The sequence below is a fragment of the Anolis carolinensis genome, chromosome 3 (assembly GCF_035594765.1).
Source record: "Anolis carolinensis isolate JA03-04 chromosome 3, rAnoCar3.1.pri, whole genome shotgun sequence".
In the NCBI taxonomy this organism is placed as follows: domain Eukaryota; kingdom Metazoa; phylum Chordata; class Lepidosauria; order Squamata; family Dactyloidae; genus Anolis; species Anolis carolinensis.
This window is the reverse complement of record NC_085843.1, coordinates 29,870,178-29,884,232: the sequence shown is the minus strand read 5'-3', so window position 1 is coordinate 29,884,232 and position 14,055 is coordinate 29,870,178. Positions and strand designations below refer to the sequence as shown.

Here is a 14,055-nt window from a genome sequence, read left to right as displayed (position 1 = left end):
CAGTGTGGTGTAGTGGTTTGGGCACTGGATTATAACACTGGAGACTGGGGTCTGACTCCCTGCTTGGCCATGGAAGCACAGTGGGAGACTTTGGGCAAGTCACACTCTCTCTGTCTCAGAAAACCTTGTAATAGGTTTGCCTTAGGATTGCTGTAAGTTGGAAACAACTTGAAGACACACAACAATGAAAGTGTGAGAAAGTAATACTCCCCAGTACCACTTTCTCTGTTGCAAAACTTAAAAGCAGACACCTAGAGATGGAAGAGGAATAGAAACGGAGGGAGCAAGCTTGTTTTCTGCTGCCCTGCTGCAGACTAGGATGCGGAACAAGGGCTTCAAACTACAGGAAAGGAGATTCCACCTCAAAATTTGGAAGAACTTCTTAACAGTGAGATCTGTTCATCAGTGGAACTCTCTTCCCCGGCGTGTGGCGGAGGCTCCTTCTTTGGAGGCTTTTAAGCAGGGGCTGGGATGGCCATCTGTCAGGGATGCTTTGAATGCAATTTTCCTACTACTTCAAGGAGCCCTGGTGGAGTAGTGGGTTAAAGCCTTTTGACTTGAAGGTTGGGTTGCTGACCTGAAAGCTGCCAGGTTCGAATCCCACCCTCTGTCAGCTCCAGCTCCATGCGGGGACATGAGAGAAGCCTCCCACAAGGATGGTAAAGCATCAAAACATTCGGGCGTCCCCTGGGCAACGTCCTTGCAGACGGCCAATTCTCTCACTCCAGAAGCAACTTGCAGTTTCTCAAGTCGCTCCTGACACGAAAAAAACAAAAACAAAACTTCTTGGCAGAAAGGGGCTGGACTGGATGGCCCATGAGGTCTCTTCCAACTCTATGAGTAAGAGGATGAAGAGTAAAAAAAAGAGGAAGAATAGAAGGAGGGGAAATTGTATTGTTTTGAAATGTGTTGGAAGAGTTGGAAGAGACCTCGTAGGCCATCCAGTCCAACCCGCTTAGGGAGAAAAGCGGGATATAAATAAAGATTTATCATAGGTTTATAATAGAAGAATACAAAGAGGAGAGGCGGGGGGATAGGGGAGGAGGAGGAGGAAGCAAGCACACAAAGGCGGGAACCTGGCGCGGCCACCACGCCCTCCGCCCAGCCCTCTCCAAAGGGGGAAGGCAGTGGTGATGGTGGTGGGTGGGGGGCTCTCTCGTGTGCCCCAAATAAAGCAGCCCTCCCTCCTTCCCTCTCTCCCTCAGTCCGACATATGCTGAGCGGGCGAGCAGCCGCAGTCCCGCAGCAGCCCCGGCTGGATTAAGTTATATAAGCCCTCCCCCGGCCCGCCTTGCGAGAGGGGAGGGGGCTGCCTTTCTCCTTCTCTCTCGCTGGCTTTGATTGCCGCTCAGGTTGGCGGCGGGAGCGGGGCTGCGGCTGGCGCGAGGCCCAGGCCTCAGGCTTCGGGCTTCGGACTCGGGCCTCAGGGTTGCCATGGTGACGAGCGGGAGGCGGCAGCAGCAGCAGCAACGGCGGGGTTGTCATCCGTGAGGGAGAAGCGGGAGAAGGAAGGCAGGAGGGAAGGCGACGAGGCTCCTTCTCCGCCGCCTCCGCCATGGACGACGGCGCCCCCGAGCCCACCACGGTGGGCGAGCAGCAGCCGCCTTCGGGGAAGCTGAACAAAACCGCCTTCAAGCTGTTCAAGCGGAGGAAATCCGGCGGCGCCATGCCAAGCATCTTCGGCGTGAGGAGCAGCAAAGGCAAAGGCGACGGAGGAGGAGCAGGCGGAGAGAGAGCGGCGGTGGCGTCGCCTGTGCCTGCTCCCGCGGGGGGCCTGGTGAGGAGCAAGACCCACGACGGCCTGGCCGAGGTGGGCCTGGAGGGCGCCGCGAAGAAGGAGAAGGAGGCCGAGGAGGCGGAGGCCCCTGCGTCCCCGCCGTCCTCGTCCCCCTCCTCCTCGGCGGCGGTGGGCAAGTCGCACAGCTTCTTCTCCCTCCTGAGGAAAAACGGCGGAGGCGCCAAAGGAGAGAGGCCTAAAGGTCGAGGAGGAGGAGGAGGAGGGGGCCTCAAGGGCCTCTTCAACAGCATGAGGTGGTCCAGGAGGGAGACCCACAAGCCTGTCGGAGGGAAGGGCGAGGGCGGAGATGGCCCAGGCCTCATGCCAGGCTCCCTCACTGCCAGCCTGGAGTGCATCAAGGAGGAGGCGCCGCCACCACCCAAACAACCGTTGCCACCATCCTCTGGAGAAGGTTCACCAAAAGCCTCCCCGTCTCTGCTGCTGGACTCTGATGGAGACAAGGCTCCGGAGCTGGACGACACCTGGGAGCTGATGCCCGCCTTGCTCAGCCCCCTGGGAGAGGACCTGCCTGGGATGCTGGCCCAGGTGAAGAAGGGCAGCGGCCTGGAGTCACCGCCACCTTTGAGTGGACAGCAAGAGAAGCCCCAGGAGGAGGAGGAGGAGGAGGAGGAAAAGGCCGCTTCTGCCGCCATAACAGGTGACATCCCCACCGAGCCTTCCCCCCCTCTTGAACCCGGCCTCCAGATGGCAGCCTCTTCTGCCTCCGCCGCCCCTGACCCTTCTTCTTCTTCCTGTCTTGATCCGCCCTCTGAGCCGTCCGTTGACCGTATTTGTTTGATGTTTGCTGACGTGACTTCACTGAAAAGCTTTGACTCTCTTACAGGATGTGGGGACATTATTGCGGACCACGAGGGCGACGCGGGTGGCGGTGGCGGTGTCAGCGGAGGAGGCGGCGGCAGCAGCAGCAGCGAGAAGAGCGTTCCTGGGGCCTCCAAAAAGCCTGTCAGCGTCGGCGGTGTGTTAACGTACCAAGGGGGTGGAGAGGAGATGGCCAGCCCCGAGCAAGTGGGGGACACCTGTGCCCCGGAGTTCTGGGATGTGTTGTCTCAGACATCGAGAGGGAAAGAATCCCCCAAGGCCTCCAAAGAGGTCAACGGTGCCAAAGGCGTGCAGGACGGATCCGCGTCCGGGCAGCACGTCGGTTTCAACCACAGCCACAAAGAAGACCAGAAAAGCCGAGACAAGGAGCAGCAGGAAGCTATCCCCAGCGGTGATGAGGGCTATTGGGATTCCACCACACCTGGACCTGAGGAGGACACTACCAACAATATCCAGAAAGAGGTGATTCCCAGGGATAGCTACAGTGGGGATGCTCTCTACGATCTCTACACAGAACCAGAGGAAAACACAGCCACCACAACTTCGGCAGAAGACGTCGCCACTGGGACCTGTGGCAAACCACTGTCTCCAGTGACGACCACGTGTCCGGTCAAAACCCACACGACATCACTCAAGGACTCCAAGATACCCATCAGTATCAAGCATTTTACATCACCACACAGCAGCCATGGCCCAGATACCAGTAACAGCCATCACATTGCACACCATCACCCAACCAAAAGTGAGATCCCAAGAACAAAAATACCCGTTTCTAAAGTGCTCGTACAGCGGGCCGGTTACCGAAGCTTAGCAGGGACAACAGGTAAAGCAGCCACATATCATGAAAGTGCCAAAAAATAGAAGGAGGTTACGAAGGATCATGCAAGTCTTTACAGAAACACATTATAGTAAGTGGTTTGGCAGCACCTAAAGGAAGAGATCTACACGTGTCTTCTGTGAATATAAGGGACACATGCTTCTGAATTCCATCTTCATATATAGAGTATATATGTGATACTAGGTTCTTTTGGGCACTTTTTAAACATTTGTATCTTTCTCTGAAGCACTAAACCATTTGGGAGACCACTTTTCCATGCCTTTTGTGGAAGCAGGACTTTGGGAATATTATCAATAATGCAAACATGTGCCATGAATACTTCAACTCGAATGGAGCTATAAGAGAGAGGACCAAAAGCTTTCCTGCATATATGATGGGTTTTTTAATTTTACTTTTGTTTTAAATATTTTTGGCCTATACTGAAAAATGATGCCTGCTCTAATAATGTGCAAAATTGTCAAGCAAAATGATAATAATTATAATAATAAAGGCAACAACAGTAAAACACCAGGGATTTAACCTGAGATTTAAATAGTACTATCAACCAGCAAAAAATTCAACTGGTGAAAGGTAGCAGAATAATGAGTTAGGTGGATTTCTATAATAAGATATATTTTTGTTTGTCTGTTTGTGTTGGATCCGCCCTAATGTATGTGGTTAATGAAGACATCTAGTAAACTCTGATGTTTACACCAGTATTTTTCAGATGCAGAAAATAATCAGGTTCAAAGGAATAATTTTCCTAAACACCACTATAGAGACATCTATAAAATTTTATGCATTAAATTGTTCTTCATGTATTAATAGATGCATATGTTAATTTTAGTGCTACTGTTTTTATATTAAAATGTCTTTCTGTATTTACTAGAGTTGAAGCAAAGTTAGTTTTTATAGATGGATAATTTTACAATTCTAAATTTATGAACCTTTAAAAGTAGAGCAGAATTTTATATGAGCTCTAACCCAGCAGGATAAACAACTTGTTAATCTTACAAAAGATGCATGCACAACTCCAAGGTTTTTCTATCCTTTTGTAAACCCCATGTTTTCAAGCAAAAATAGAACACTTCTATGTTTGAAAACATGGGTTACTGCCTAAGGCTGCACAACCATTGAATACATATGTGTGTGTATATACATGCATATATTCCAAGAGATTAAATATGTTTGGTGTATTAAAATTTAGTTTCCTGCTCCTCTTGATTTAGTCTTAAATGCTATTTTAGTTTAGGAAAGAGAGGGAAATTCACAAACTATTGGTCCAAAACATGGTTTTATCACCATGAAGGTAACAGACATCTTAATGGCCCTTGAATATAAGCAGTTCTACTGAAATTTGATTACTGTATTGACATTTTTTTTTCAGTGTGGCAGCATCACATGATGTAACTAAAGTCCCATTTTCAATTTAAATGGAAAAAGCCTCATTGAGACCTATGGAATGACAGTGCTTAGAAAAATCAAAATAGAAAAACACTGGAGTATTGTTTCAGTACATCTGGAAAATGGTTCATATTCCTTATTAAAATCAAAATTTGATCTTAAGAACTATATACTATATGATCTAGAACATCTTAAATTTACTTAAATCAGCTAAATTTCACCTAGTTGATAATTTGTTTACTGTCACCTTTTTATTATGTAATTGCAAGTATACAAAATATACATGTAAGAGTATATTTTGTATATACTATTGCTGCATGTCAAGAAAAAGTGAGAATTGTAATTTCGCCCATAGATAGGTTGTCTTTATACCATTGATTTACACAGTATTTGAGCAACCTGTATATGGGATTTTAGAGAAGGACAGGCGCATTTATTTGCAATGGTCAAGTTCCCAAAGAGCAACTTTAGGTACACCCAAGAACTTCCCATAGGATTTCCCCTTCTTTTGTACAAGTATGGACAGCTGACAACCCTGCTCCACTCCCCAAAGGCTATCATAAATTGCTTTTTAAAGAAGGTTCATTTTTTTGCGTGACTTGCTTGTGAGGGGGTGAGAAACACAGCCATCACCACACCCTTGGGCATACCGGACTAGTTAAGTGGCTTTTTGAATCTCAGCCAAGGCTGTTATTCAAGTGGTCAAGTTCTAAAGAATTTGGGAACTAGTTCTATAATGATCCTAAGGGATCTTTAGCCTTATTTTCCCAAACAACAGCTTATATATCACATAAAAACTGCTTTTGAAAATGGAGGTTCCATTTCAAAAGTGATATGGCTGTTCAAAACAAATGCTAATTAGGCTAGAGAATGTCTTTTCTAAGAGTAAGCAGATAATTTGGATTCTAGTCAACAATATATGTTGGTTGTGGCCATCCAGATACAGATTATGATCCTCAAGCCATTTGACTGTAGTGTATAGTGGAATATTGTCTTTAATGATTTGTAGATGCATACAAGTTTGGGTCATGTCTTCCATTATCAAAGAGGAGGGAAGCAAGAACCAGATAGTCGTTTTTTACTCCATGTACTGTATTCTTTTCTGCTCTACTTAGACCCAGAAAGCTGTGTTACAGGATGTTTCATTTGGCAATAAGTTTTATTGTAATCAGTCAGTCTCTCACATACAACTTGTATTTAGAACCACAGTTTTAATGCACCCATAACAGTGGTTTATTCTATATACTTTTCAGAATGTATTTTTCAGTGGTTGCATGTGCACCCTTTCACACAAATATATTCTATACAGGCATGTGTATTCCTATGAACACATATTTTACATGACACATTTTAGTAATGTGGTAAAGGGCACATATACTTCCATAGACAGAATAAAAGATTCAGGGTACATACAGCAAATCTTGTGAAATTGTTTTGACAAATTACTTATCTTTGCCAAAAAAAAAAAAGGATTTACTTTTGACCTAATTTTGCTTGGGTTTTGTTTTCTAAAAGATTTAAGATGGAGAAGGTAATTGGCTCATACTCCTTTAGTCCCTTCCTTTGAAGATTGTGAAACTACATCAGGCAAAATGTCTTTCCTTTTGTAGCTGCAATAATGTGCAAAGAGAATTTTGATAATTTGTGGATAATGATTTAAAGCCTAAGCATATAACAGTTATTCTCAATTTCACATCAGTGAAGGTCATGCTCTCTGTGTGCATGGTATTTATGCAGAACCATTGAAATATTGCTTGTATTGCTTCGAAGGAGAAATTAGATAAAGGAGCTATGCAGGGTGTTGAAAGCTGAGCTGGAAAGAGAATGTTGTGATGGGCAGAGATACTGAATTACAGACCATGATTCAAGAGACCTTATTTTTCTTGTAATTTTCCTCACAAATGTTTTGCTTATCTGTAGTCTTCATGGATGCAGAAACATTACTTCTAGGCATAGAGAAGGTTCCTTTTGCATTTATGACCAAAATACAATTATTTTTTATTTATTTTGTTTCCTTGCTCTTTTAGTTTTCATCTTGCTCATATTCTTCAGAAAGCCGAAAAAGCACACTAAGGTGTAATTCATTACAACCATATTTTTCATAAGTAATAGAACCAATGTTAATGTCAGTACATATTTAGCAACACCTGTTCAAGTGTTTTGCATAATACAACGATTGTGTGACCAGAAATGCTCACATGATTTTTCTGATAATCACGAGCTGTTTTGTGCACAACTAACTAGCAGTAGTAGTTGTGTTTTGTTTGGGAAGCATATACACTGGTTGCAGCCTTACACACTAATGGTGTTCCAGTGGTTTTAGTCTTGTGATATCACAACAGAGTTAAATCTTTTTAATGTATGCCTTTGGAAATATATTCATGATAATAAACAGGAGATGGAAAGTACCAAGGTTGCTGTACTTTTAACACATATAAGTGAAATTGCTGATTTCTGCAAGGAGTTAAAGAAGGAGTTGGTTTGTGACTCAAAGTGTTAAGGAAGTGGGAAGCGAGCAGTTTGTGGTTGCATTTGTGGTTGTGAATTGCATTATAGGGTCAGTGTAGACCCATATGATGCAGCTGAACTGCCTTATTTGGATTTACACTAACTATTTAAAGCAGTTCAAACTGATCCAACCTGTAGCTATCCGTTGATACCACCTAGTAAGGCAGCAGTTCATTTGTCTGCTAGCAATGTTAATATGTTGTTGACAATCACATTTTGAAAAGAAAAGAGGAAACACAACTTGAAGTAATGTGTTTTGTCAACTTTGGCTATTATTCTTAACCACAAAAGCATTGGATATGGATTGATTCATGTAAAAAAATTGTTGGCAAGGATGATTCTGCATTTTGAAGACATAGTTGACATGTTAGGCACTCAGAGTACATTCACTGGGTATGTGTGAATGAAAACAAGCTTTGTGAGAACGAAGTTTTATACCTGTCTGTCTTCCCCAAATCTTAGAATTCACTTGGCTGTTTCCAGATCTGGCAGTCTGAAGAACATTCAGGCACCAGTAATAGATGAAATCCAGTTCTCCAAGTTACTTTGGTTTAAGAGAAGCAGCAGAAAGGTCTTCTCAGAGCTGCAAAATACAATATGTGGAAGTGGCACATTATTCCAATGACATGTGTACCAGTGTTGCCTCTTTGTGCAATGTGTGCCCTTCATGCAAATTCCAGTATTTCATCATGTGCCCATATTTTGCCCCATCAGCAGAGTTATGTGCATTCTACATAATACAACAGACTAGTGTTTTAAAAAATGGCCCCAAATCATTCACAAAATACTTACTTTGTGCAGTACACTGTTATTACCTATTTACTTAGAAGCAAGTCCTATTCCTCAGGGCTCTTACAGGCAGTTGTGCACAGAATTACAGCCTTAAGTGGCTGATTATTTTGAATTCTTAAATTCTGCAGTATATTCTGCAGTTAATTTTTGCCAGGATGTTTTTATTTTTAATATGAAGATTATATTTGTATGTTAGAAAATATAAACAGTGCCTAAGGCAATGCACTGAACAACAAAAATTCAGGCACTATGATAGGTTAGTGATTGAGAAAAATGGTAAACTATTGGAATTCAAAGAATGAAGCATGAAAGGTTACCATCCTGATGGCATTTTATAGAGATGTGCATTTTAATCTCTAGATATTTCTGTACTTCTACAGCCTTGATAGGCAGAAATGATCTTCCAGGTCCCAAAGATGCTGTATTCTTTAATAATGAAGTCATTATTTTTATTCTTTAAAGAAGGCTTTATTTGTGTAGAATTCTGCTTGGGATGATCTCTTGTAAATTGTTACCCTGTATATAATATGTAAAGAGTATGTTAGATCAGGTATTTGGCATTTTATACTCTTTTGCACTTGCAGGTCACCTTGTACATTTATATGTTGTTAGAATATATTATGTAATAACGTATGGTTCAAGTATTTTGTGTGGCATATGTTTTTTAAATGACATCTTTACCCATTATAATGGTATATGAGCTGTTCTTTGTGATCTTACTTTGCTCCCATAGCTGTAAAGTTTGTTGCTCCATAGGTGTGGCCTGCCTCTGAGACAAAGACTTTATTCTCATCTCAGTGCGCGTGCATTTTCCTCATTGGCAGGAGTCCACAATCCACTTATTCTGGTGCAATTCAGATTACTTTAGCCTGGGATAAATGGCATGTGAACTGCAGCCATTAGGAATCATAAGTGGAAAAAAAGCACATGCAGGGGATTTAAGACAGGCCTTGCTGTTATGAGGCAAGCACATAATCATTGTTATCGAAGAGGTGAACTGATTGTTCTGTAAACATCCCTGCCCTGATATCTTTAGCTTAGCAAAAGGAGAGACTCTAGATTTCTGATCATAAGCACATCCTAAGAAGATTCCTTCCGTGGTTAATTTTTCATGGCCTCTACTGAATTATTTATCTAGACTAAAACGATACTGCACCAAAGTCTTTGAAATGTCTAATTCTAAGGGCAATTTGAGCATAGTGCTTCTATTCTAGAGAAGCCAAATTGCCAAAACTATAACTTAGTTTGGAAGTTTATGGGACATCCAGGTTCAAAGGAAGCCTATTGTCCTTTTGAGCAGCATTTCCAAGAAGATAATTTTGTTTAGATGGTGGCATGAATGCGGCAATTTGATCATACACTTGGTTTAGAAATTAGACATTTGTTCAACAGCAAAAAAATGTTTTTTAAGGAAATGGTACTATAAGTAATTTTTTATTGTTATTTCTGTGAAATTCTGTTGCTCTTTCTTTATATGAGTAAAAATAGTATATGAAAGTTGGAGGAAAAATTGTAGATTGACATATTTTGTGCAGTGCGTAGCGACAATATATTCCACACCTATTTAAAAACCATTCATTTGCCCACATATAATAACATTACCTTTTTAGATAGCAGGGGATAATGCAGATGCGTTGTTAGAATAATCTAAGAATGGATTCTGCTCATTTTATTGTCACTCATTATAGTGTAATGCCATAATTAAAATCCTGAATTAGTCAATTCATGTCTCCTAAGATGTAACGATTTCATATTAAACAAAAACAAGAACCAATTCCATTACAAAAAAGTAGCCATGTAGGAAGCTGATGGGAGCCACAACATAGAGGATAGTAGCTCTTTGCTTCTATGTTACAGATGCATTCTACCTGGCTATACCTTGAAACTGATTCTACTGTTGAGGGGGATTTTTAACGTGAATTGCTTAAACCCATAAATTATCCTATTTACAGCAGACAGTCTATTTCAGCAGGAGGCATTTGGATTCTGAGAATTGCTTCAAAGAGTGGGGATTTCATGATTCCAATCCGACCACCTCCTCCCCCCCCCAGCTTCTTCCAAAATAAAAATGCAAATCTCTCACATGTGTAGTTGGATTTTGGTAGTTGTGCTGTTGTGTGGGTGTGAAACAAATAAGCCTTGTCTCCACTCTCTTGGCTGAAATAGCCTGAGAAAACACCCAGTCTTTCCAAAGAATCCAATCTGAGGGTTGCTTCAAATGCCATGTGCTTTGGGTCATACTTTCTAGACTGACGTGTTGAAAAATACATCTTTTATGGTATAAGCACAGCCAGAGAGCCAGGGCTGTTTCACAAGTGTACATTTAGGGCCTTTCCACAAGCCATATAACACAGAATATCAAAGCAGATAATCAATATCTGCTTTGAACTGGATTATCTGAGTCCACACTGCCATATAATCTAGTTCCATGTGGATTTTATACAGCTGTGTGGAAGGGGCCTTAGCGTCAAATATGATCTTGTATAACACCTTGGTAGTGGAAGTTGTTGTGTATAATAATAGGCAGAACACGAGGTGTCCTGGCTTCATGGTAGGAATAGTAAGGGTAAATCTGAACCCACTGATTTTAGAGAAATCCCTTTTGTGATAGTCTTAAGTTCATCTATTCCTTTTTAGCCTTTAGTTTTACTTTAGCTTGAAAGCGTTACTGTGTTACCTAGCACTTTCACAGAACCTTCTAGAGCTGATTGGGTTTAAAACCATCTTTTTCTCCTAATTTATGTTGCTAAGACAACATCAGATTAAAAGAAGAGATGTAAGGTATTCTTAAATCGCTGAAGTCAAGTACAGTAGAGTCTCACTTATCCAACATAAACAGGCCGGCAGAACGTTGGATTAGCGAATATGTTGGATAATAAGGAGAGATTAAGGAAAAGCCTATTAAACATCAAATTAGGTTATGATTTTACAAATTAAGCACTAAAACATGTTTAACAACAAATTTGACAGAAAAGGTAGTTCAATACGTAGTAATGCTATGTAGTAATTACTGTATTTACGAATTTAGCACCAAAATATCACGATGTATTGAAAACATTGACTACAACAATGCGTTGGATAATCCAGAACGTTGGATAAGCGGGTGTTGGATAAGTGAGACTCTACTGTACTGTATGGTATAAGAAAACCAGGTTAACTGGTAGTAGAAGTGAGAAGAAGCAAGTGCAGAGGACTGGGATATCGGCAGTCTGGTATTTTACTCATAATCATCCTTAAGGTTAGATTTTTAAAAACCCCAGATGATAATGACCTTTTATTGTGGGTATTAACGTATTATAAAATGGTGCTAAAAGTGGACTTCAGAGTATTGGGGGGAAGGGAAACCACATGGGAGTCTCAATAAAACAAATAACCATTTTATTTTGTCATTGGTGCCAACTTTTAATGCAGTTGATTAAGATTGCAGTAGTGATGATATAAGCTTGCTTTTTGCAGTCCCTGACTCGGCGTACCCCAGGAAACCCCATCTGTTTGAATGAGACTAAGCTGAAAAACATGCAGTATCTTGTGATCTTACCATCTATACATCTTTGTTATATTTCTGACTTTCTGTGTGGGTATTTTGTATAATAAACTGTGAACAGCACCTGTTAGTATTTCCAGCTTGCAGTGGAGTTTATATGTAAAAGGAATTATTGGTTGTTTATGTTCCATCAGCACAGACTTCTTCCTCTATATATAGACTAGTAAGCTTTGAGCATTCTATGTTGGTGCCTTCTTCAAGAGACATCTTTCTGTTAATAGATTCTGCTTGTTGTTTTACTTTAGTCTCCTTCCAGCACCAGCTGAGCATTTTAAAGGTCTCTCTTTCCCATTCTGCCATGCTGTGTTTTCTCATTGCCAGCAGTGTAGACTCCATACACATCCCTCTTGCTCCACTGCCAGTAATGATTACATCCCGCTTATCCTTCATCCAATTTGTTCTCTATCAACAGTGTTTTCTCTGTGCTCATCCCGGTTCACCCCATGCAAAATGTATTTTCCAGGAACATTTTTCCTTCCTCCCCTCCCCTTGCCAAATATGTGTTTTCTTTCGGCAGCCTAAGTACACTGCAGGCTGTACTTGCACTGGCTTTGCGCATGTCACATTGCATCAGTAGTGTTTCTTTCAATGAACATCCTCATCCGTGGATTTTTATGAGCAATTCACTCCATTTTGCTACCTCATTGTTGGAAATATGCTCCTCTTTCCTTTCTCCAAAACAGCTGAAATCTATTAACCTTCCACAAATGATGTATGGCTCTTTTTTATTATTGCTATTGAAGAATTCACTAGTAAATAATGCAGTGGTTAGATGATTCCTTTTTGTATAGGATGTAATGTCTGTGTATTGTAAAGAGCTTTTTTTTTTCTTTTTTCTTTTTGCAGTATACGGTAGAAAGTGCTGTCGGCTTATGTTTGATTTATCTCAATACATAAATATCCAAAGTGTACAAATTACAGTGGCTGTCAGGGAATAAGGAAGATAGAATTTGTCCTTTAATGATCTAATTGTTCTGATTGACGCTAATGCGGTCAGTGCTTTAGGGCACGCACTCGGCATCACTTAATACAAAATGGTTCTTACCTTAATAAGCTTTAGCCATTCTTTTATGTACAGCATCAAGGTAGTTAGTCAATATTAAAAGATCACTCCACCCCATTGCTTTCACTATCTGTGCATAGATGGTATGCATTTGAACTAACAGGTGATATAAAACCAGAAACTCATAATTTTGCTGGAGTAATTCATCTCAAATGAAAGGTTTGGTTTTGCATATGTGTCACAGAAGCTGAAATGCAGAAACTTTCATACTAAAAAGACTGACACTAATGAAAATCGAATCTACAGTCTTCTAATCAACAGCTCCACTTAGTTTTGAAGCTTTGTTTCACTGTTAAACAGACATTTACACTGTTTTGTATGCTGTTGTGATGCTATTTTTCTTCCTGATCAAAATGCCAATCACGTCTTTCTCTCTTTTTGTTGTTTTTCCGTTTTAACAAGCAACCCAATTCCAGGACTTAACCCTGGTGTTTAGCATGTGCAATTTGAAGCAAACACAATCATTGGCATTCTTAATTTAGCTTGTGATGGCAGAAATGGGATCTGATCCTTAGAAGTACAGTGAATTCTATGTGCTGTCTACTGTGCTTCTGCCTGCCCTCATTTTGTAATCTGTGAAAAAAATTGTTTTTTTTCTCCTTTTTAACATTAATTGCTGTTCTTTAGCAAATTGATGGTGTTGGTTTAAGACTGTAAACAAGACCAACACCATCACCACCCTATTATTATTATTATTATTATTATTATTATTATTATTATTATTATTATTATTAATGTTGGTCTGTGTTACATTAAAGAAATCACCACTGAAGAATCAAAGTAGTACAGTCTATTTTTTCACCCAGAGACAATGAAGAAGAAAAAATTCATCTGCTTTGAACAAATGCTTACCAAATGTGTGAGGGAAGTCATAGGGAAGAGGGAGCAAGCTTGTTTTCTGCTGCCCTGGAGACTAGGACACGGACCAATGGCTTCAAACTACAGGAAAGGAGATTCCACCTGAACATTAGGAAGGTCTTCCTAACTGCGAGAGCTGTTTGGCAGTGGGACTCTACCCGGGAGTGTGGTGGAGGCTCCTTCTTTTAAGCAGAGGCTGGATGGACATCTGTCGGGGGTGCTTTGAATGCGATTTTCCTGCTTCTTGCCAGAGGTTTGGACTGGATTGTCCATGAGGTCTCTTCAAACTCTGATTCTATGATTCTAAATAACCTAATACCAAGCATACCATTAAGTGCAAAACTGCTGAAGACATATTTTCATATATGTAGCTGGAATTGTGGCAAGAATCCTACCCCACTATCTTAATTGAACCAATATCAAAGTTTGAGTTTTTTGGACTGTATGGTCAT

General features: G+C 41.2%; 1 protein-coding gene across 1 annotated transcript; it reads left to right on the top strand.

Annotated features, from left to right (window-relative positions):
* The first annotated feature begins 1,175 nt into the window (after positions 1-1,175).
* Positions 1,176-13,525, top strand: amer2 (APC membrane recruitment protein 2). Its single transcript, XM_008108009.2, has 2 exons — positions 1,176-2,435; positions 2,622-13,525. Exons 1-2 carry the CDS (start codon positions 1,556-1,558, stop codon positions 3,476-3,478), a joined length of 1,737 nt encoding a protein of 578 aa, XP_008106216.2. The 5' UTR covers positions 1,176-1,555; the 3' UTR covers positions 3,479-13,525.
* The last annotated feature ends 530 nt before the right edge of the window (positions 13,526-14,055 follow it).